The 24,689-nt window shown below is 47.6% G+C and overlaps 1 protein-coding gene across 2 annotated transcripts in view; it reads left to right on the top strand.

Annotated features, from left to right (window-relative positions):
- Nucleotides 1–24,689, top strand: part of KIF2C (kinesin family member 2C) — a 1,469,089-nt gene that overhangs the window by 1,336,526 nt on the left and 107,874 nt on the right. For both annotated transcript variants that reach the window (XM_078671750.1, XM_078671748.1), the window contains one exon: nucleotides 22,487–22,610. In XM_078671750.1, the coding sequence (XP_078527876.1) occupies nucleotides 22,487–22,610 (124 nt within the window). The remainder of the gene's footprint in view (nucleotides 1–22,486; nucleotides 22,611–24,689) is intronic.

Genomic DNA, 24,689 nt, shown 5'->3' with positions numbered 1-24,689 from the left:
GCTCACCACCGCTGAATCCTGTCTCTGCACTGTATCTTTGCTGATTCCCACTGTATGGCAGTGGCGGTTGCGGCACCTGACTTTGCTGATTTACTATCTGCGGTTGCTGCTGATTTACCTCAAACTGCACCTGTGGATTCAATGATGTATGTTCCCCATTAACTCTAGGCGGACATTTACACTCTCGTTTCCAAAGCCCTATCTGGCCGCAGTTGAAACATGGCATTTTCTTTTTCAGTTCATCAATATTCCCCACCAATTTGTTTTCCTTTAATCCCACCTTGATTCCCTGCATTCTTAATCTCCATATGTGCTACTTGTTGTTCGGCTACTTTTACTTGTGCCCACATGGCTTTCTCTTTCAGCTTCTTTTGTTTAGCATCAATCTCCTCACTTCAATATTTTGCTTGTCTTAGAACCTTTTCTGCTGAACTAGACTGCCAATCCATCATGCTATGTCTAATCATATCTGAAATTTCATGTCTTAATCCACATACGAATCTATAAACAAAATGACTCCTGTCTTTCTCATTTAGTTCCTCATAACCACTGTACTGTTTGAAAACTAACAACGACCTTTCATAAAATGAATGCACAGTTTCTTTCGGCTCCTGTGTTGTTCTGTCTATCTTTACCCAATCAGTTTCTTTCGGAGGTATCTTGTTTTTCAACCATACTATCACTTGCTCATACTTCCTCATCACATCTTGTGAAGGAGCTCCTGTTTTCTCATCTCTGGGATATTCCTCCCTTGGCCAATCCACAGATATTTTACATTCTGTCCATAAATCTGTTGGCACTACTATGTCAAATAATCCATCTAAATCAATCCACAATACTTTTGACACTTTTACAAACCTGTCCACTTGTCGATACCATTCTACTGGCTTCTCTCTCAATGTAGGGCAATCATTCGTAAATGACAATATATCTTGTCTACTCCAGGGCACATGCACATATCCGCATCCAGGAATTTCTCTCATAGGGAATTCAGTTGCCACTTTTTCCTTTTCTCTAATGGGGAAAGCTAAAGTAGACTTATCACTATTTTCTTCTTTGCCCATTTGACTCTCCATTTTCCTACATCACCCCATTTGCGCAACAACACAATCAAATCTTTTATCTGTACTTGTCTTCCTGCAGTGTTCATGTTTTCAATGTCTCTTTCTGCAAAATCTAATCTAAGATTTCTGCAATGACTTTATTTTGGAAAAATCTATTCCATATTCACTTGCCACTTCTTCTAATTGATCATACATTGTCTTCGCTCTCCATGTTATACTTTTACATAAAAACATGAGCTCATCATCCTGATAAGTTTTCAATCTGTCTGTTCCAATTATTAATTCTTCCATATCTATTTTTAATTTAGCCACATCCAACACTTTTAATTCCTGCTCTTTTAATTTCAACAATTTTATCCATTCACTTAACTACTTTTCTGATGGTCCCATAGGGGTTTGCGTAAAATCTATTCTATCTGCACTTTTCTCTGGAGTAGCAGAGTCAGATTCTGCTGCTGTTGGGTATCCGCATGACATATTTTGATTAAATGTTAACTCTGGTGGATTTACACTTATATTCTGCCTTATTTCAGATAGATAAGGACAAGTACTCACATTTGCTCTTTGTAAACTTTGTTGTAACGGAATTGTTAATCTAGGCTCTTTTATTTTCTGATCTTCGAATACCGGTATCACAGGTCCTATTGTTACTGGTACAGTTACTGCTTCCATATTCCTAGTAAGGTTCTGAATCAATTCATGTGCAGATCGCTCATAATCAGACATATTTGGCTGTTCATTACTTCGTCCTTCTGCACTTTCCCCAATTCTGTGGAATCATTATTTTGTACATGAGTTCCTGTAATTCTAGCTTCTCCTATCGGTGTACTCGGGACATATCTTGTTTCTATTCTTTCAGGAAAATCTCTAAAATTTGATGGTTGTATTGGTGATTCATTTACTCTTTCTTCTGACATCGGGGCATTTGTAGTAGTCCATAAAGAATTTGGCTGATATGGGATGGTCTTCTATTTAATATTTCTCCTAAAACAGCATCCTCTGATTCACTTTCACCATAGCTTTGATTTCCCACTTCTGTATTCTTTTTCTTTTCCGTACTCTTTCGTCCCGCATACTGTTCAACTAATCTGACGGGATACATGCCATCGCACATACTTCCATCCCTCCATCTTCGCATTCTAGTCCCGTGTGTTTCTCCCCACAAATCTCTACCTCTACCTCTCGGTCTAAGATGCCTACTCAACCTCTCACTCCATTTGATGCATCTCATCTTCCCATTCAACTAGCGCCTCAAATTGAGTTGGTCTGGGTCTCGGTTCAAGTTTCATCATTTTCTCTCTCAAATTTCTCAGAATAGCCAAATCAAATGATCCTCCTTCCGGAAAGCCTAACACAACATCATCCTTAGTATACTGTACCCAATTTTCCAACCAAACACACGTATGGTAACCATATTTCGTCAATATCTAGGAAGCAGGCGTTTTCGGTGAAGGAAGTATTTTTCCCTCTCTCGTAACTACCTCTTTGTCTTTTACAAACATGTTTTTCAACTTTTTGAACCATGACGATTTCTTTCGGTCATCATCATAATAGTAGTATGACATTTTCGGTAAACTTCCCTGCTTTCAAAAGATCGCGTACTATTCTGTTGATTCCGTAACACCAACCTATCACAGCGCGGTTCGCACTAATGCACCAGTTAGAACACGATACGTCACTATAGTGCTTAACCAATAGCTTTTGCTGTTTTCTGTGATGAACCAATCAACTCCTACTCTCTCGGTCACATGGACCAATCCCAGCGCGACACTTTTGACGTCACCAGCGCTCCGGCTTCTGCAGCGCCGACTGACCCCTCCTTTACAGGGTTTTTTCAAGAAGCCGTATTTACAAGATATTTTACAAAATCAGTTAGTAACTTTACACAACACAAATCCACTAATCTGTTTCGCTAATAAAGTGATAGAATTTTCAATTGCACAAGTAGTCTGTAACTGGAGTAGACAACGCTTATCTCCTCAGAATTTTTAGACTCGCCGATAAAGCAACACTATTGGCTTTACCCTTCTATCTGGCAATAACGATCTCGCTTCTCTAGGAAAGCACATATAATAGTCAGTCCCAGAGTTTCGCTTGAACGCGTATTGCAATATCATTTACACACGTTCATACGGAAAACCCTATTCATATATATATGAACTCTGTTACCAGTAGGCAGCGCGTCCACTAACCCACTACAGAATTCCTCTATTGTTAGCACAAGAGAGACGCCACTCCCTTTACCCTTCAATCAAGCTCGGGTTAAGACCTATTACTCTCCCAGCAGTAAGTTTTAGTCAGGAAGCACGGAATGATCCGTATACTTGAAGGCTGAAATTTCATAGACTGTCCTCACTATACATTTATCCTTTCACACCTAAGGTCCCTAAACAGTGATATGCGCCGATACCACCGCAGTATTTGGCAATACTCCTTTTTTGAAACAGACTAATTCACTGCGCGACTACCTTGCCACATTTCCTCCACCTGCAGACGGAGGCACTGGCTTCACCCTACTCTATGAAGCCTTTTCAGGACTACATATAACGTAATACAAACTCAACAGATGTTAGTCATAAATCTGTACATCAAACTCTATAGTACTTTACCATAACCCTAGCTAATTTCCTTAGTAACCACTACTCTGCTACCAAGTTATAACTGCTCCAGCGCGGCTCCAAAAATCATTTCTAATCAATACTCACCATTTCCCTGAAAGCCTAAAAACACACAAATGATGCATCAGTGGGGCCCATAACACTGCGCATTTACCCTGATCACTTACACTTGGCTTCAAGGCTCTTGTGAATCGCAATGGAGAAACGCTGTTGCATTTGGTGGAGCGTCTAAACCTATTTACCTATTTACACCTGCAGATTTAAACATTTTACCATAGTTTTGTTCAAACCTAAATTATTCGGACACACCACCATAACGGCAATGGATATGTACTAGAATGAAAATTAGGCGTAAGAAGAATTCAAAGACCAGCTTTTACTTCTTCTTTTAATCTAATTTTATTTAAAGTAAAACTTTATCATGTCTGACATTTGGGCATTAGCAATTCTTTATTTCAGTAAAATCTTACTTTATTTCAAAATGATCATTTTATTTAGAGCTTAAAGAATCACTTTATTTCGGAAAAACTGTTAAAATTTAGCAAATAACCGATAGTTCCAAAATCATTCTCTCCTAACATCCCTAACTAACACCCTCATCGTATCCTTCAATCCTGCAAAGCAAACAAAGGAAGTAAGGTTAAAGTTCTTACATCCAGGAATCGATCAGCAATCGGGCAACATCTCCGATAGAAATTGAAAAAGCGACCCGACTAGACAAAACCAGTGGTTTTTATACCCTAAATGCCTAACTTAATCTATCTAAAATGTAACTAACATCTCTTATTCAAAATTTCATTGGACAATTTCGGGGTGGGTGAGCATCCTCTCACCATTACAGCATTAATTTCACAACATGTCAGCGAAAAAAGAAAGGGGCTTTGTTTTAGGACAGTCTTTGGCCTAGGCGCTTCCTTGAGTGGTAACATCCATAAACTCTCCCAGGCTCTGAGCACATCATCCATGCTTGGCACACATCCTAGGTTCCGGGCCACTTCAGCCTTGAACCTCCTCGAGCACAGGCAGTTCACTCTGACTTGCAGGTTTTGGCGCGCCTGCGCAGTTCAACTCTTGCTCAGTTTATCCGACCGTCCATTTTCTGACTAGGCCTCAGAGGCCACTTTTGGAACTATCATGAAAACAAACAGATTTATTTTAGTTATTGAATTTTAAACCCATTCTGTTTACCTCCCACCGAACTAATGTTTCCCAGTTAGTTGTTACCTAGCAAGTAAGCCACATAAATGCATTTTATACTTACATTTCGACCTCTCCATCACATAGATGAATACAATAAGCACATTTAAATTGCGTTTTGGTTATTTCCAAGCTGTGCATTAATTCACAACACGATAACAATACATATTAGCTCAGTTTTATTTGCAACATGCAAGCAAAGTTAGTTTTCCCCATGTGTAATAAAAAATAATGTGTGCACTTTATTCTATGGTTGGTTAATTTCGCAAAACATGCAATCAGTGAATGTTACTGTTATGGGACATTAACTTTACGAGGGTTACACAAAATGTTGTGTTTGCCACCTCGCTCCATCACGTCAAGCTCGCCAGAGGGAGAATGAGTCGATGGTCACATTCTATGCCCGGTTGCGCGAACTCGCCAGCACGTACATTGAAGATGATCAATCGAAAGAAATCAGGGCGCAGCTCAACCAGGGATGTCGAGACAAGTCCCGGAGAGGCCTCATTCTACACCAACCGAAAATCGCACTCGAAGACATCTTAATACTGGCAGGTCCCATGACCTATCCGCGGCCAGAGCGAACGAGATGGACCAAGGGCTCACCAAACCCCAGGGGTGGACCCACACCATCAAGACGGAACGGGCTGACACCCTCAGAACCATGTCCAAGTGAGAGCCATTTAGAAAATCAAAGCCCGAAATGTCCAGACTGAGGCATGGATATTGCAGATATGAACGGCATGCGGCAAAAGATTGTCCTGCACAGGGGAAGACCTGTACCAACTGCGGGATACACAACGACTTTACCACAGTGTGCCGAAGAAGGAACAGAGGCCGTGATCACAGGCACTAAAGACCATCACAGGCAGTAAGACAACTATCGGTAACAAGAGGCAGCACCATCCGAGGAGGCATCAAGGAGTGGCAGGAGATACTAAGGGCCAATCGAGGAATTGTCAGAAGAGGATGATGAAGAGGTATACCGGATATCATTCGCACGGGAGCTCAAGCCGCGCAGAAGGCCACAACCAACCTGCACGATTCACGTTGCGGTCTCAGAGGTGAAGGCAGTTATCAACACTGGAGCAACGTTAAACGTAATGAGCCTCCAACAATATCGACGTTTGCGACCATGCCCACAGCTAACCCCGTCAAAAACCAAGATATATGCATATGGGGCTGAAACCCCTCTCCCGCTGAAAGGAAAAATATCGGTCTCCATCAAAGCGGATGATCTAGAAGTCACAGCAACGATCCATGTGATCGACCGAAGCAGACACCCTAATGAGCAGCCACACGGCAGAAGACCTGGGACTCGTCTCGTTTGCCAGGCGAATCCAAACGCATCAAGTAGAGGAACTACTAGATCAATTTCCTGAACTATTCCAGGGGCTAGGGTGCATCAAGTGTGACCCCATCAAGTTACACATTGACAAGACAGTCGCTCCGGTTGCTTTACAACACAGAATAATACCATTCTATCCAAGACCACTGGTGGAGAAAGTACTAGAGACCCTGGAAGAACAGGGCGTCATCGAAAAAGTCTCAGGGCCGACGCCGTGGGTACCCCGATGGTCATCGCAGAAAAAACGAAGCAGCCAGGGGCCATGCACCTCTGCATTGATATGAGACTACCCAACAAAGTCATTCAGCGCGAACGTCAGATCACACCAACGATGGACAATATCACAGATGTCAACGGGTCAAAGTGGTTCTCTAAAATCGATCCACATGCAGGACCCCACCAGCTACCACTATCAGAAGAAAGCCGCTACATCACCACTTTCAGCACCCACCTAGGGCTGAGGAGGTACAAATGACTCAACTTCAGAATATCCTCTGCGGCGGAGGTGTTCCAGAACACGATACGTGAGATGCTATCCGGGCTGCCAGGGGTATTAAATGTCAGTGACGATATCCTGATTCATTCAGCAGCCGATCAACACAAGCACCTCCGCAACACCTTAAAACACCTAAGTGAACACTGAGCAATGCTTCACAAAGATAAATGTCAGTTCTTCCAACCATCTCTTGAATTTTTCAGGTACGTGTTCAACCAAGAAGGCATCCAAGTGGACCAGAGGAAGTCACACGCCATCTAGAATGCTCCCGCTCTGACCACACCCACCGAAGTGAGGAGTTTCGTAGGGAGGGCCACATACTGCGGAGATTTACCCCAGTACTAGCAACCTGAGCAGAACCACTCAGGGCTCTCATCCGGACGGACACCAAATGGCAATGGGCTCAGAAAGAGGAAGAAGGCGTTCCAAGGAATAGAAGCAACACTACTGGATGAAGCCACGTTGGCATACTTCGATTCAGCCAAGAAAACTTAAGTATTTGTTGATGCAAGCCTGGTAGGACTAGGAGCGGTACTAGCTCAGAAACACGAATCCGGCCAATGGACAGCCCTGGCATTTGCGCTAGCCATAAAGTGGGCCTGTAGCCACTTTCATCTATACCTAACGGGACAACCTTTTACCATGGTCACCGACCATCAGCCCCTCGTTCCTCTCTTCAAAGGGACTGCGCCTCACCCCCCTCCAAGAATCGAGCGATAGGCAGTTCAGCTGCAGTCATACAAGATGGAGGTAGTTTACCGGCCCAGGGCCAAAAACCCCACTGACTTCCTGTCAAGACACCCAATACCGCAGGAGCACCAAGACGACACAGAAGAGACCGAACAATACGTCCACATGGTGTCGACAGCTGCATGCCCAGAGAACATGACTCTTGACGACATCGGGGAGGCAGTCAGCAGGAATGCAGTGTACAGGCGAACCCTCCGAGCTGTCCAGGAAGTATCGTGGACAGATTACTTACGACAAGCTAATTCCTCGGCCCCAGAAGACAGGGAAAATCTCACGACGGTATGGCGGATAAAAAATGAACTCGGCGCCACAGAAGACTGGGTTCTGCTAAGAGGATCGAGGCTAGTAATACCCCAAGCAATGAAGTACCAAGCAACTTAAACAGCGCACAGAGGCCCTCAAGGGGATACAAAAATGAAAGCACGGATGAGAGAAAAGGTTTGGTTCGCTGAGTTAGAGAAAATGGTCGACTACTTCATCTGACACTGCTCGTCGTGCCAACTGACAAGCGCTCCAGAAAGGCCGACCCCGGTAATTACCGAAGAAGCATGGACCGCCTCATGGTCTAAAGTGAGTATAGACTTCTGAAGCTTTCCCGGAGGGAAACACTCTGGTGCTCGTCGATGCTTTCTCAAAGTACCCCCTGGTAGAGCCCATAGTATCAACAGCATTCAGCCACGTACGCTCTGTCCTGGAAAGGATATTCGCCATGTTCAGGTTTACCCACGAGATCCGCAGTGACAGCGGTCCGCCGGTCCAAGGGACCGAATTTGACACGTTTCTAAAACAACGAGGAATACACCACCGCCGAGTCACGCCTCAATGGCCACAAGCAAACGTCAAAAGGTTTGTGTACCCTAAACAAGATGTTCTGCATAGCTGTGGTAGAACAGGTCGACCCTGAGACGTGGTTCCATGAGTTTGAGAGAATACAGAAGCACTCCTCACTGCTCCACAGAGGAGCCACTGGTCGCGAATGCTATACGGTCCAAGGAGTGACCTTCTTCCCACTTATCCAGGGTGGACGTCACCACCTCTACAAGCGGAGGAAACCCAAAACAGGAGAGCACATCAGAACAAGCGAGCAAGCACCCAACACCGTGTGGTACCACAAACACTCTGAACAGGGGCAACTGCCCAGGAGGAAAGTTCAGGAAGGGGAAACATGGTAACGGTGCAGAAAGGAAACGAAGAAGTATCCCGAAACATCTCATGTTTCAAGGAAGTCCCGGTGGAACATTTAACAGGACCTCTCGAAGACCGACCAGTTGGCCCAACCATCACCTCACAGGAAGACTCTAGCAGAGGATCAGGGAGTGACGACGGCGCAAGGGAACCGGAAGTCAACATCTCGCCAACCACATGCCTGTCCCCAAGTAGAATACCACCAGACAGCACGCGCCAACTAAGCTGTTCTCAGATACAACCTGCGGCCCAATCCTCACTCAAATCAACGTCTACGAGACTTCGCCTGCTGATGATGCAAGGACTTGCAACGCATACAGGTATCGTGGGCCTGGGTACACACTACAAAGACTTATTAAATTGCTGTTTTCAAAGACTGAGTTGGAAAGGGATATAATGGTTTACGCTCCAGTTGTTTATGGAGCTGCACGTCATCCGCAGGCCAGGCATGGCCTGTGGGGTAAAATAAAAAGAAAGCGCTCGCTCGGGGCGGTACTTCTGGCACTCATGCTGTATCGCGCCGGCACTCATGCCCGCTGGCCATAGCAGGCCTGATCATCACTGCTGGGGCGTGCCGCCACAATTATAAGATAAGAACAAGTGTTACTTACCTGTAAACAGGTGGTTCTCCAGTATTGGTGTCTTTCATAGATTCACATGCTTGAATATTCCCCGTCGAAGTGGGAGTTACACGGTAAATAAAATTGCAATAAAATACTAACAACATACGTATGTAAAAACATAACACAGAAAATACACACTAGAAATAGATGCAAATACCAAGTCATAATTCCTACATAGGAATACATGGCAAGAGAGAAAATACACTTGTAACATATCCTTGTCATTATGTTAGTCCAAACTACAGCCAATCAGGCGCAAGCACCCCTCCAGAACCTTCTCCTCAGAGCTCAGTCCCTCAGATTTTCGTAGCACAGGAGTGACAAAAGAGTCTAGGGGGAGAAGCGAGCCTCTGAGGGGAGGTGGGTGGGTCGTATGTGAATCTATGAAAGACACCAATACTGGAGAACCACCTGTTTACAGGTAAGTAACACTTGTTCTTCTCCAGTATTAGGGTGTGTTTCATAGATTCACATGCTTGAATAGAATAGTGAGCAGTAGTAGCGGAAAAAGGCTCGAATCAGGCATGCGAAAGCATGGAAGAAACTCAACAAGACATAAAATAGTCATGCAAGTAATAATCTTAGTCATATGAAACCATAAAGGTGGAGGGAAGACAGTGGCTCACCTTAGTTAACAAGATTGCGAAGCACTGCCTGTCCCACTGCCGTATCTGCTTCGTTGATGGCATCCAGGCAGTAGTGTTTTGTGAAAGTGTGCCTGCTGGACCACATGGCTGCTCTGCAGATCTGATGAAGCGGCACACCAGCAAAGAGGGCAGTAGAGAATGACATCGCCCTGGTGGAATGAGCCCTCACTGAAGACTGAAGAGGCTTGCGGGCTTTTCGATGGCAGAAGGCAATTGCTGAAGAAATCCAACGTGTAATAGTTGGCTTGGTAACAGGACGCCCTCTGTGCATGCGTCCATAGACAATGAACAGTTGATCGGACCTGCGAAAGGGTGCCGTCCTGCCGAAGTAACATTTAAGGCATCTTTTAATGTCCAAGGAATGTACGCGTTGCTCTGCCGGAGATTGAGGATTGGCAAAGAAATACATTTTTTAGGAAAACCGGTTCATCAATATGAAAATCAGTGGGCACCTTAGGCAAAAAAGTGGGATTGGTGCGAAGCACTACACAGTCCGATTTGAATTGGAGGAAAGGAGGCTTAATGGTGAAGGCGTGAATATCACTCACGCGTCGTGAGGAGGTCAGAGCAAGGAGTAGGGCTACCTTCCAGGTCAGAAACTTTAAATCTGCCTTGTGGATAGGCTCGAATGGTGCCTTCATTAGTTGTGCCAATATGACATTGAGGTGCCAGGTACGAGGAGGAAGCCTAATAGGCAGGAACTTCCGGAATAGTCCTTTGAAAAATTGGCGAACGACTCTGGAAGAACAGAGCGAGGAGGAGCCATCTTGACGGAAACGAGAAATTGCCGCCAAGAAAACTCTCAAAGTGGAATGGGAAAGCCCTGATTGAGCCAGTTGCAAAAAGAACGGTGGCAGCTGAGCCGGAGTAAAATTAATAGGATGGATATTGGCATCCGCACACCAATGACAGAATCTCTTCCCCATGAGCTTGTAAGTCTTAACTGTAGACAGAGCTCTGGCATGAGCGAGAATGTCTCTGCAGTCTGGCGAAATATTAAAATTCAAGGTGCTCAGGTTCCAGGCCGACCATTTCAGAGAGGAGGTGTTCGGATGGCAAATCTGACCCTTGTCCATCGTGAGGAGATCCGCTCGAGGATAAAGGAGGATGGGCTCGCACTGGGATAGAAGAAGCAGCTCTGAGAACCACGCTTGCCGGGGCCATCTGGGGGCGATCAGGAGAATGTGGCAAGGATGTCTTCGCATCTTCCATAACATGCGAGGCACCAGCGGAATTGGAGGAAAAGCGTAGGCGAATAGATCACACCAGTTCATCAAAAGGGCCTTCCCGCACGACTCGTGGTGGGGATGCCAACTTGCGTAAGATGGGCATTTCCGGTTCTCCGGGGTTGCAAAGAGATCCAAGGACGGATGACCCCACCGTCGAAAGACTAAGTTGAGAGTTGGTTGATGCAACTCCCACTCGTGGGTCGACGATGTGGATCTGCTTAGGGAATCCGCTAGGATGTTGGAGATGCCTGGTAGATGAACTGCAGTCAGGGTAACCTGGTGACGGAGTGCCCAATCCCAGATCAACTGAGCCAGTCGAGACCAGAGAGGAGATTTGGTTCCGCCTCGCTTATTGACTTAGTGCATACTGGTTGTATTGTCTGTTTGGATAAGAACCGATTCTCCCTGGATCAGAGGTTGAAACGACTTGAGTGCCAGAAAGATGGCCATCAGCTCCAGCCTGTTGATGTGCCAAGAGCGTTGAAGCAGAGTCCACTTGCCTTTTATAGACAGCTCTTGAAGGTGTGCACCCCATCCTTGTAGGAAGGCGTGCGTTGTCAGAGTGAGTTCTGGAGTGGTGGAGAGGAAAGAAGTCCCTGCTGCAAAGTTGGATGGCTGCGCCCACCACTTGAGAGCCGCCTTCATGCGAGCGGTTACACGGACGAGGTCGTTGAAGGAACCAGTGACCTGACGCCACTGTCCGTCCAATTCTTCTTGAATGGGGCAAGTACGTAGCCTGCAGTTTGGGATCAGTGAAATGCATGATGATGCCATCCCCAGAAATGACTTCAAGATCCGGACTGAAACTGACTGTTTTGCACGAATAAGACACTAAGCTGAGAATCCTCAGTTGACGCTCGTGAGACACGAATGCCTTGGCTAGCGTTGTGTCCAAAGTGGCTCCCAGAAAGGTTCTGCAGGGAGCTGGGTCTACCTGGGACTTTTCGGCATTGATGGAAAGGCAGAGGGAGCGAAACGCCTCCTGACAAAGTCGAGTGTCCCGAAGTAGCTGGGTGCGAGACTGCAATTTGAGGAGGCAGTCGTCCAGGTTTGGAAAAATGTGGACGCCCTGGAGACGCAGGTAAGCCCCCACTGGAGCTAACACTTTTGTGTAGACCGAAAGGCAGCACCTTGAACTGGAAGTCTCTGTCCCACCCGGAAGCCCAAGAACCTCTGATGCTGTGGAAGAATTGGGACATGAAAATAAGCGTCCTGGAGGTCGATGGTGGTCATGAAGTCGTCCTTGGAGAGAAGACTCAAGATCTCTAAGAGTGTAAGCATGTGGAAGGATTGGCATTTGAGATACTTGATGAGTGCTCGCAAATCCAGGATCGGACGCCAGTCTCCTGTCTTCTTGAGTATAAGGAAAAAACAGGAATAGAATCCCCTCCCCCTTTGAGACTTGAGAACCACTTCGACGGCACCTTTTTGGATCATAAAACAAATTTGCTGGAAAAGCTCTTTGAGGTGGGCCGGATGGGGGAGTGGGAGGAGGAATATTGACTAACTCCAGAGCATGGCCCTTTGCTACAAAGTCCAGAACCCAACGGTCCGAGGTGATTGAGGACCATTGAGAAGAGAACAGGGAGATTCGACCTCCAACTTTTGGGGGGGAAAGGCAAGTCATATTCTCTTGGAAGTGGATCCTCTAGAGGAAGACTTCACCCGGTAGGATTTTGAAGACTGCTGACGGGAGGACTGCTGATGTTGGGAAGAATATCGCTGATTACCCTGGTGGTAGGAGCAGTATTGAGTGGATCCACCGCGAAAAGTAGAAGAGGTGCCGCGTCCGCGTGCACCACGAAAAGGCTACTTGAACTGTAAAGTTCCTAAGGAACGAGCAGTGTCCGTGTCCTTGATTGTCTGCAGTGCCTCGTCGACATGTGCACCAAAAAGTGACTCACCGTCATATGGCATATCCAGGATCTTTGCCTGTACCTCCTGGCGAAAAGAGGTGGAACGTAACCAACCTTGCCGTCACAAAACAGCTGCCCCTGCAAGCTGACAGAAGCCAGTACAAGCGATGTCTACAGCGCAGTCTATAATCTCCTCCGACGTTCTTTCTCCTGCTTGAAGAATTTTCAAGGCTTCCGCTTTGGAGGGTGCCGGGATGAGGGCCACAAGGGCAGACATGTCTGACCACATCTGGCGGTCGTAGCGCCCTAAAATGGCTATAAGCATTCGCCGCTCTCACTGTAGTAGAGGCCATCGTTGAAAATTTGCGCCCAATAGCGTCATCGCTATGACCTTCCGATCTGGAGGAGCCGTAATGGGAGAAGTCAGGTTTCTGGAGGGACGCTGAGCAGCCTGGGTGACCACCGAATCTGGCTTTGGCTGCGCAATCAGGCACGCTGGGGAAGCAAAGGGCGCTTTATACTTTTTCTCGAGGCAGTTGCGCCGGAATGGAATTTGGCGTTTGCATTAATTTTACCCCCTCACTCTAGATGAAGTCAATGATGGGGGCCGTATGGATTTGTTTAAACGGTTCATTCCTGAAGTCGTAGAGAAAACAGTCCTCCTCTCTCTGGACTCTTGGCAGCTTAAAGCGTTGAGCAGCTCTATCCATCAGTTGATGGAAACTTGCAATGTCCACCGGAGGAGAATCCCCTGGCGTCACAGGAGGGGGCGTCTGAATTTGGTAGTCGTCCTAATCAGCCATATGACTGGCGTCCATCATTATCATCATCGTGAACCTCGCCATCCTCACGTTCTGGATGAACATAGTCATCGGCATACACTGTAGTGTGTATCTGAACGGACGTCTGAACTTGAGGAGAAGGCGGTGGTTGTGGTAGCGGAACAGCAGCAGCAGACGCAGGTGCTGTAGGCACTGGCAAACCCTGGTGAGATGTCAGGAAACGCCTATTGTAATCCTCCTACATGTGCTGGAGATTGGAGATGAGCGACAGAGGCAGTGTCGCAGTAGGAACCTGCACGGAACGTTCCTCTTCCTGAAAATGATCCTCATCGTCCTCTCCATAGTCCTTACATTTAATAACCAATTCAGAAGGACTGCGTGCCGCTCTGAAGGTATCATCCACATCGGCCTCAGAACCAGAGTCCTGCTCGGAACCGGTGGCAAACAAGGGCGAAGGAGGCTGTGGGTCACTTGGGATGGACAGCTGGTCAACAGACATCTTGCGACGTTGGTGCAGAGGGTCGACTGTGGAAGAACCAGACCCAGAGGAAGAAAACGGCACCATCGGCAATGAAGCAAAAGATGCAATTGTCGACGAAGTCGTCGTCGGAGCAGACGACTATGATGGCATAGGCGTCGATGGAGCCATAGCTGAAGGGTCCGCCGTCGACTGGTCTGCCGTCGACTGGGCCATCGTCAACAGTACCGCCATCGACGGACTCACTGGGTAGGGCGATGGCAACGACTGTAGCGATTCGTCGCCACGGCTGGCTGAGGTCCGCCAATTTTTCGGCTGATGTCCAAAACATTGATGGCCGTCGCCTCTTTGGCGACAAGGCAGACAGTGCGCTTGACCGCTTTAAGGACTCCAGGGCTACGGCCAATTCCTTGGGCCTGTCGGCTCCGCGGCAGCAATCTGCTGCCTTTCGCCCCTTTCGTGGAAGGGGCGCACCCACACGTCCTGCCAGCCATGGGCCGCAGACTACCATCCAACGCGGTGGCGGAAGTGGTAACCGCCGTGGCCGTGACCAGGACAACGGCGAGGCCAGTGCACATCCACCCCCGCAGCATCCGCCTCAAAGCCCTCTTAGTCCGAGCTTTCAGGCCCACGAGAAGCCAGTGGGGGGCAGGGTTCGCCATCACCTCCTCCACTAGCGCAACATCACATCGGACAGGTGGGTGCTGCAAATCGTCCGAAGGGGCTACTCCCTCACCTTCAAGGCGACCCCTCCAGCCATGCCACTACAGTACCACCGCGTGTCGGGGCTCACTTGAATCTTCTGCGAGAGAGAGTTACGGCCCTCTTGGCCATCGAGCGCGTTCTTGGGCCAGAAGTAGGGTGTGGTTGTTACTCCCACTACTTTCCGGTTCCCAAGAAGGGCAAAGGGGTCCTACCCCCTATCTTGGACCTGCGGAACGTCAACTGCTTCACTGTCTCAGGTCTTAGCTGCCCTGGACCCAGGAGACTGGATGGTAGCGTTGGACTTGCAGGAGGTGTATTTCCACATTCCCGTCCTGCCGGCCCACCGGCGCTACCTGCGGTTCACGGTAGGCCACGAGCACTTTCAGTTTACCGTGCTCCCCTTCGGCCTTACCAGCGCCCCACGGGTGTTCACGAAAGGGATGGCAGTGGTCACAGCTCATCTGCGCAGGTTAGGGGTGTCCGTCTTCCCCTACCTCGACGACTAGTTGTTGAAGGCGGGCTTGCCCCAGACAGTCGTCAGCCACCGCCAGACTACGGCCGACCTCCTGTACTTGCTGGGGTTCTCCATCAATGTGCTGAAGTCGCGCCTGTGTCCCTCTCAGAAGCTCCTCTTCATCGGAGCGGTTCTAGACTCTGCGCAGTTTCGGGTTTATCCTCCCGAACAACGGGTTCGGGATATTCAGGATCTGATTCCGATCTTTCAGCCTTTATCCTGAGTCTTGGTCAGGTTGACGCTGCGGCTTCTGGGGCTGATGGCCTCCTGCATCCTTCTGGTGCATCACATCAGGTGGCGGATGCGGGCTCTGCAGTGGGACCTGAAGTTTCAGTGGGCCCTGCATCAGGGCAACTTGTCCGACCATGTCTTGATCTCGGAGGGCACTGCAAGACAGTTGCAGTGGTGGTTCACGGACCGCGATTGGGTCAGCGGCAGATTCCTCTCCCTACCCCAACAGGAGCACGTAGTTGTGACGGACGTGTCCCTCCAGGGCTGGGTTAGCCCCATAGGAGAGGCGGAGATCAGAGGCCTCTGGTCTCCGGCGCAGTCCCAGCTCCATATCAACCCTCTGGCGATCCGACTTGCACTGAAGTCATTCCTTCCCCCGGGGAAGTGTAGTGCAGGACAACACCACCGCCATGTGGTACTGCAACAAACAGAGCGGGGTGGGGTCGTGGACCCTTGTCAGGAGGCTCTGCGCCTCTGGCAGTGGCTGGAACATCAGGGCGTGACCCTGGTGGTACAACACCTGGCAGGTTCCCTGAACGCCAGGGCGGACGAACTCAGCCGTTGGTGCATGATGGATCACGAATGGCGTCTAAACTCGGACGTGGCGCAAGGCCTCTTTCAGCAGTGGGGAGAGCCTTGGTTAGATCTATTCGCCACAGAAGAGAACACGCATGTCATCAGTTCTGCGCGTTGGAATTTCCAAGGCGGCATTTGTTCGGAGACGCTTTTCATCGCGAGTTGAGTTGCGGTCTGTTGTACGCCTTTCCGCCTATACCACTTCTGCCCAGAGTGCTGAAAAAGATCAGGCGCGACCGGGCCAAAGTCATCCTTGTGGCTCTGGACTGGGCATGGAGGTTCTGGTATCCCGAGCTCCTAGGCATGTCTGTCGATCCCCCGATTTGTCTGCCTCTTCAGGAGGACCTTCTGTCGCAGCAGCAGGGGACGGTCCTCCACCCGAACCTGTCCAGTCTCCAATTACATGCGTGGAGATGGAGCGTCGGCAGTTGAGGCCATTTGACTTGCCTCCTGAAGTCTGTAATGTCATTCTGGCAGCCAGGCGTCCCTCCACAAAATCGGTATACGCCTGCAGGTGGAACAAATTTGTGGCATGGTGCACAGCAAAGGCTGTGGATCCCCTTTCTGCCCCTCTTTCAGAGGTTCTCCTCTTTCTTCTCTCTCTTGCCCAGCAGGGCTCTGCTCTGGGCACTATCAAGGGCTACCTCTCGGCCATTTCCGCCTTCTTAAGGCTACCTGATTAGCCCTCTTAGTTCAAGTCCCCGGTTGTAAATAGGTTTTTGAAGGGCATCACTCATGTTTCCTCAGTTCCTTCGTGATGCCTCAGTGGGACTTGAACATTGTTCTAACTTTTCTGATGTGCGCTCCCTTTGATCCACTTCATAACTGTCCTCTTCGCCTTTTTACTCTGAAGACTGCTTTCCTGGTTGCCATCACCTCTGCCAGGAGAGTCAGTGAGCTCCAGGCCCTTTCTTCTAAGCCTCCTTTCCTTTCAGTCCATCCAGACAAAGTTGTGTTGCGGACGCGACCCTCTTTCCTGCCCAAGGTAGTCACTGCCTTCCACATCGGGCAGTCCATTACTTTGCCCACCTTCTTTCCGCATCCCTCGAAAGAGGAAGAGAGGCTCCACCATCTGGACCCAAAACATGCGCTCTCATTCTATCTGGATCGCGCACGCCAGTTCCGAGTGGATGACCAACTCTTTGTTGGTTACGTGGGCACTAAGAAGGGACGGGCGGTGCACAAACGAACCATTTCTCGATGGGTCGTCTTGTGCATCAAGGCTTGTTACTCTTTGGCTCGAAAGGAGCCTCATATGGGGATTTGTGCCCATTCCACACGGGCCACGGCGGCTACTACTGCCCTGGGCCGGGGAGTCCCTTTGCAGGACATCTGTCAGGCAGCTACGTGGGCCTCGCAGCACACACACGCAAGACACTACTGCCTGGACAGCCAAGTCCGGAGAGATGGCTTTTTCGGCGGTTCCGTTCTCCAGGACTTTCTGGTGTGATCATTGGTTCGCAGACCATCCACCGGGGTTGGTATTGCTGGGGTATCTATTCTAAGGTAAGGAATCTAAAACTAACCGGTTTCTTTCAGATGCACAAGTTACTTACCTTCGGTAACAATATATCTGTAAGAAACAGTAGTTAGTATTAGATTCCTTACCGCCCCACCCATCCTCCCCGTTCTGCAAACCGATATCTAGGGTTAAGGTCATCCGCTATTTTTTATGGCACCAGTGTTGGTTTTTATCATGGCTTTGCGTTTTCTGGCGTGGAAAAGCTGTGTATAAGAACTGATGTCAGCGCGCGAGGACGGCGTCTAAGTACTCCGGCGACGTCATCCCGACGCCGACGACTGACAGGAGCCACAGACGCCTACCGACGCACAAGGGTACTGCTACGCAAAAGTTTGCGGATCCAGTCTGGTGCCTGGGGGTATTCTAAGGTAAGGAATCTAATACGAACTACTGTTTCTTACAGATATATCGCTACCGAAGGTAAGTAACTTGTGCATCAGGCCTGCTATGGCCAGTGGGCATGAGCGCTGGCACAATACAGCTCACACGACACAGGCATGAGTGGCGGAAGTACGGCCCGAGCGTGCGCTTCCCTTTTATTTTACCCCGCAGGCCACGCCTGACCTCCGGATGACGTGCGGCTCTATAAACAACTGGAGCGTAAACCATTACAATAATCACTTCGGCATCCCTTATAAAAACCTCTTCATAAAGCTGTTCAAACAGTTTTTTTAATGTGTATACATGCGCTGTTTGCTCCATATAGCCTTTGGCCTTCCTCTTTATAAAGCACAGTTGTCCCAATTGAACACCGTAGACTGTAAGAGCCGTGGTGGAATTTCATAATTATCTAGTTGAATGACTGCAACTACACTACTTGCAATTTGGTTAGATTTTACTTGTGTTCCAGTAGGACCCTTTACTAAACTTTCACTTGGGCACCAAACTTTGCAGAATCACAGAGCATATCTAAAATAGGTTCAAAGTTATTCGTGGATTTTTCTAGAAAAGCGAGGCTAGAAGATAGAATCCTTTGCAAGCAAAGGAGGGGTGTCCGAATATTGAAGATAGTTCCTTGGAAGATTACAAGTTGCTTGGAGAAGATACCTGGAGATCAAGATTCGGAGTTTCTTATAACTCTGAGATTGGAGATGACTGTATGTTAGGAGTGCTGCTTAAGTTTCCTTGATGTCATTTAGACTTTGAGGGAGTTGCACAAGGTTGATTGGTTTTTGGACTATGCTGCTTGATGTTGTCCATATCAATAGCTAACTCTGGAAAGGTCAACTCTGGCTATTAATTTAGCTGCCTCTGATGGAGTCCAAACATTGTCACCTTCAATGTTCTTGCATGGCTTTCTCCTTACTGGAATCCTTGCAGTCTGTAACCTGTTTCTCAGCGAGAGATTGGGGACTGCTAGATGGTCTTGGAGCATCCTCACATTTTTCTTCTGTTTTCAGAACGTAAGCTGGGATTGCAGCAAGACCTTCGAAAGCACCAGGATGGCGAGCGTTATTTGGTAAAGGATAGGATTTCGTCTTTTGGCATATTCTTGTGGGAATCTGCCTTCCTGAGTGTAGTTTTCTTGCTGTGCTTATTCAAAGTTGTAGCCCTATTTCGTGTCCTTAAGGTTTGTGCTGTTTTTAACGACAAAAAGAAAATCGATTAATGAAATTGTCCTCCTGCAGAAATCTCAAGCCACAGTTTGGAGTTGCCTTTGTACAACCTGCTTATTAGCAAAAGGAATATACCCAGTCACTCAAGGCCCTCTGTCTATACACCCCTCAATGTGCATTGCCGTACGGAGCCTTCGCTACCGACAGTGCCCCAAGCACTTTAAGTGGCAAACACCCAGGTCAAGAGCTCATGCGAAAGCACTACGCTAAGAAAGGTATTCTGACGCACAAGCACTCCCGGCCCCTTCTAAGTAAATCATGTTATGGGTTGTAAGCTTCTGCTATTTGGAGAGTAAGACCGCTTCCTTTCTAACTTGCTTTGCAGAAAGACAATGTCTTCAGTCAGTCATCCATGAAAGGTAGCGCTGGACTGAAAAGGTGAGCAAGGAAACTTCTCCAATCCTTTATGCTCATGAGAAACACAACTGCTAGCTCCTCACACTCCTCAACGCAGCTCAACAGCACTTAACTACGCACACTACTGCCTTAGTGGTGCTTGACTACAGGGGGAGGCTGAGCTGTGGCAGTTGGAGGGTGGAAGACTTGGGGAAAATGGCTGTTAAAGGCAATAATGCCATGAGGGGTAGAGTCTTGTTGTACCTTGGTGGTCCATAGGCAAAGTGATGCTCCTTTTAGTTTCTTTGTTGCAGCGCACTGTCTTATTCAGTTTGGAGAAAAAAACTTTAAAAAGCCTGGCCTGTGGTGAAGAATGTAATTAACTTGCCTGTAAAGGTTTTTCTGTATAAGAACCTAGGCAGCGATAGGTGGTTCAGTGCCCTCTGTGAAGGTTTTGCCAGAAGCAATCTCCATTTTTTTAAATTTTGGGGGATTTTGTGGTACATTTTCTCAAGTATATCCCAGTATTCTTTGTACTCGTAGTATTCAGAATGTAAATGTGGCACAGACGTCCATGTACTTATAGAAGGAACAACTTGTCCTATCTTATTTATCGGTTTGCGGCATCAGAAATACATGGTCATAGTGTACACCCATTACTAGGGCAATTCGTTTAATTTAATGCAATTATGTATGAGGTGCTTACAACAAAACAAATAGTCTTGATGTTCAAATATGTCTTCGTGGCCTTGAAAGAATAAAAGGCTGTTTTTAATTCAGACATGTAACACGCAACAAGGTAATTTCAGCAGACCCCGAGCTAGAATTCCATTCTCAAAGCACCTTTCTGTAATCTACTAATGGGCTATTCTTAGCTGTAATACCACAGGGACAAAAAAGTAAAGTGTGAGAAAACTGGGTGTATTATAGTTTGTTGTGCGACCTCGCTGTGTAATAAACTTCACAACCACTTTAGGTCCAGTAGGTTTCATCTGTAAAACCCTTGGCTCAACCATGCGTGGCTGTGGCACTGAGCAGCAAGGCTTACAAAGAGGAACACGTGTGAGCATTTAAACAGCATCAAAACAATTGAAGTCAACATGACACTCTAGAAATCCGACTCCAGTTTTTAAAAATAACTATTTTTATAAGAGTTTTAGACACTAGAACAAAAATCCACTGGATGGTTTTAGAAATAGATTTTATAAGCAATAATAAATTAAAGCAATTTAACTCAAACGCGAACATGTCTTGACAAAGTCAACAAATTGGACACTTAGAAGCTTTTTCAAGGAAAACCTAGGTAAGTGTCCATGCAATCTGTTACAATTTCTTGGGGCAACCAGCGCAAGCAGGGAGCTAGTCAAGGGGACCAGCAAAGTCCTCATGAACAGTTACCTTCACAGAAGAAGCAGTCCTCCAGCAGTACCAGGGAGTTCATTCATGTTGCAATGGATTCCTATGAAGTGGTCCTGATGCAAGTGATGAAGGATGCTGTGGATGCGACACGGTTGACAGAGGTCTCCCTGGAGGGTTTATTCGGTCCATGAAGATGGTGAGGTGGCCCTGGCTCGATGACTCTCCAAGTCCTCTCTAGTCTGGCCGAAGTCCAGTTGCCTTTGAACTACCATTCACCCATTTTCGTGGCCACAGGCCAGTTCTTCCTCGTTCGATAACCTGCATCCTGAGACCCCGCAACTCTGAGAGGCCAGGGTTTTGTTAACTCCGTGCACCTCTGTGCTTGAAGCCTGCCTTTGGGGATAAACTCCCAAGTGGCTTCCAGCAGGAGGGAGGTGACACCTCCCTTACCTACAGTCTAATTGTTCTTCTTCCTGAGTCATTTGCATGTCTCGCCAGGAGGGTAGAAAGTTGGCTTGTGGAGTAGGCTCTATTAGTGCCCGCAAAGCTACAGGAGTTTTAAAGGTAACAATGTGGCAGCTTTACTAAAACTGCACGCTGAAACCAGATAAATCAATTTAACTTGAGATAAAAGTTGGGCTTAAGGTTGCAAGTTGTCTGATACCTGGGAGCGCCTACTTTGGTCGCACCGTTCAGCTGCTAGCACAGCTGAGGTTGTCAGCATGTAACCCTGTACTCTCCAATTGGGCGACCTTTCTTTTCACAGTACAACTTGCAATTGTGCGTATTTTAATGTCACAACACGCAAAGGTCATGCCCTGCCTGTGTTATATGTTGCATGCTGTCTTTATGGGTTGATAGGACTGCCAGACAGGTAACTACACGCAAAGTTGGGCTAGCAGTGCTTGGTTACTCTTAGTCTGCAGTGGTGGATTGAGGGACTTGTTATACTTGGGGGACCTCTGGGGTGACACAATCAGTGCTGCAATCCCTGATGTGCCCTTCTAACTTATTTTCTCTAGGTACCAGGGTACCATTTATTAGGGACTTAGAGGTATGTTAACCTTTTCTAATTGGGTACAGCCAATTCAACTGATACTTTAGGGTCAGGGTGTTGGTACAGAGGTCTGGTTAGCAGCCCTCAGTGCACTGAGTTGAAAAACCAGCAGAATCAGTCGAAAAACTTAGGGGTAGCCATACACAGAGGCATTTCATTACAGAAAGCAACAGCCGTTATCTCAGATTTACATTTCAGTGAAAAATGTTGCTTTTAATGTACTAAGAGTGGATAAGAGAGCTTTAAGACGCTGACATAGACAGCCTCTCATGTTTCCTTTTTCATACTGAAATGCAGAAAGTACCAGAATGGAACGAGCTAGTGGCAGTAACCGAGCAACCAGATTACGACCTAGAAGCTTTTGTGAACACTGCTGAGCACCTGATCCAGGCATCTTCTCGAGTTCTTGTCTCGATGGGAGGTAAGTCACTGCAGTTAAATGTGAAATAAGTTGTGTTGCTTTTTGTTTATTTGTTTCTCATTGAAGAATTAGTCATTTTGATTTCTCACGCTAAAAAAAGAAGGCAATCCATGCCAAAACTAATAGGTCTTGCCATCTCAAATAAATGTTGTTCTCCAGTATTGGATTGTTCCTAGATTCACATGCTTGAATCATTCGCCGTAGTCTAAGTGGGAGTCCCATGTATTAACTGGAAAAGCAGTGTAAAGTTGAACATTGCTTGGAAAGGCTATAAAACCTTCACCTTAGTAACACATCCTTATCCAGTATTTGGGTGTCTTTCATAGATTCACATGCCTGAATCATTCCCCGTCGTCGAGACGGGAGCCTCCGGTATATAAAAAGTAATGTCCTAGAGACATACATAGAAAAGAATAGGCCCAAAGGTCTCACCTTAGTAGCCTATCCACGTCCTTTTGCAGGAAGGACCAAACAGAGCAGGCCCCAAGGGTCCCACCTTGGTGGCCTATCTGGGTCCTTTTGTAAAAAGGACCAAATAAAGTAAAACAGCCAATCAGCTACTACCTCCTTCTAGAACCTTCCTGCCAGGAGCCCAAGTCTCTCAGATTTTCAACCGCACGTTGTGCTAGGGAGTCTCCACCTGAGTTCTCCTCAGGAATTTCTCTTTTTTCTTCAAATACCACTTTAATTATTCTCTACAGTTATGTCTGATAGTCAGAAGAAGGGTCTTTTCCGGGCTTGTTCCTTCCTGCAGCAAGAAAAGACTTCACATTGAGGATAAACATGAGACATGTTTATATTGCCTCTACCCTCACCACCAGGCAAAGGACTGCAAAATATGTCGGACCTTCTCCAACAAGACCCTCAAGGACCGAGAAGGTCGACTTCTGTTGTGGCTCAACAGGCTCAAGACCAAGACTGATGACTTGGTGTCCGAAGGTGAGAGTGTGTATGGAGTGTCGCATTTTTCCTTGAAGAGGCCAAGGGTTTCTTCCCCTAGCCCCACAGACACCCCTCCTATGAAGACTTCTAAAAAGTCCTCAGAGGGCAAGCCATCAGTGTCTGGCAAGGACCTGCCTGTCCCCGGGAAGCAGCCACTAGTCCCGTCGACGACGACTAAATTACCGTCGACGAAAATACCTACCACGACACCGTCGCTTCCAGCGTCGACGTCGACAGGACCCTGGAAGGAGTCTGCACTCCTATCCCACGCCATGGATGCCTTTCCACCGCAAGTGAGCCATGTCACAGTGAAAATTACTAAACAACCTATTACGCCGCAGCAGACCTCGCCCGGTAGGATACAACAACTTCTTCCGGCCTGTCTACTACAAGGTCAGGAGTCGGACGAGGACTCCTTTACGCAGGCTACTAGTCCATCGGACCTAGTCCTGAAATGCCAAACCACAGACGAGGAGCCGGAAGAGGAGGAAGACCTTCTACAACAACAGGTCCAACCTCCATCCCAGACACAGGTTACTCCTATGGTGTGTCTCCCCGCATCCATCGTCTTGGACCTACAATTCCTCATCCAGGATTATAAGGAAAGGTTCCCGGAGAAACACTGTGCGCCAGCACTTCCAGCAGCACAGGCGCCAGCTCCTTCATCTCGCCATAGACCAACTCCCCTGGTCATTGAAAAGACACAGGTACCAATTCAGGACGCTCCCTCATCGGACGAAGAGGAGAGGGAACAGGAGGAAGGTGAAGTCGATGACAACCAGTCGGACCCGGATGCAGACCAAGATTATGTGGCACATTCTCCAGCCTCTCCGGATCCACAGACCTCGGAGTCTCCACCCGCAGACATCGGTGGATTCCACAACATCATTGAGCGGGCTGCCAAGAGGTTCCATATGTCCATGGAAACTCAGGAAACTGAATGCTTCCTTTATGACTTCAAGGAGCCCACTAGGAAGACTTCAAGATCAATCCCCATAATTGACTATATCTGGAAGCAGGGCAAACAAATCATGCAAGCACCTGCTTCTATACAGGTGGTGGTGCCCAGGCTTGATAAGAAATAAAAGGCCACCTCCACGGCACCGGCATGCCTGACAGGTCACCCCAAACCAGATT

Source organism: Lissotriton helveticus, chromosome 1_2, assembly GCF_964261635.1.
Source record: "Lissotriton helveticus chromosome 1_2, aLisHel1.1, whole genome shotgun sequence".
Taxonomy (NCBI): Eukaryota; Metazoa; Chordata; class Amphibia; order Caudata; family Salamandridae; genus Lissotriton; species Lissotriton helveticus.
This window is presented reverse-complemented; position numbering and strand designations above follow the sequence as displayed.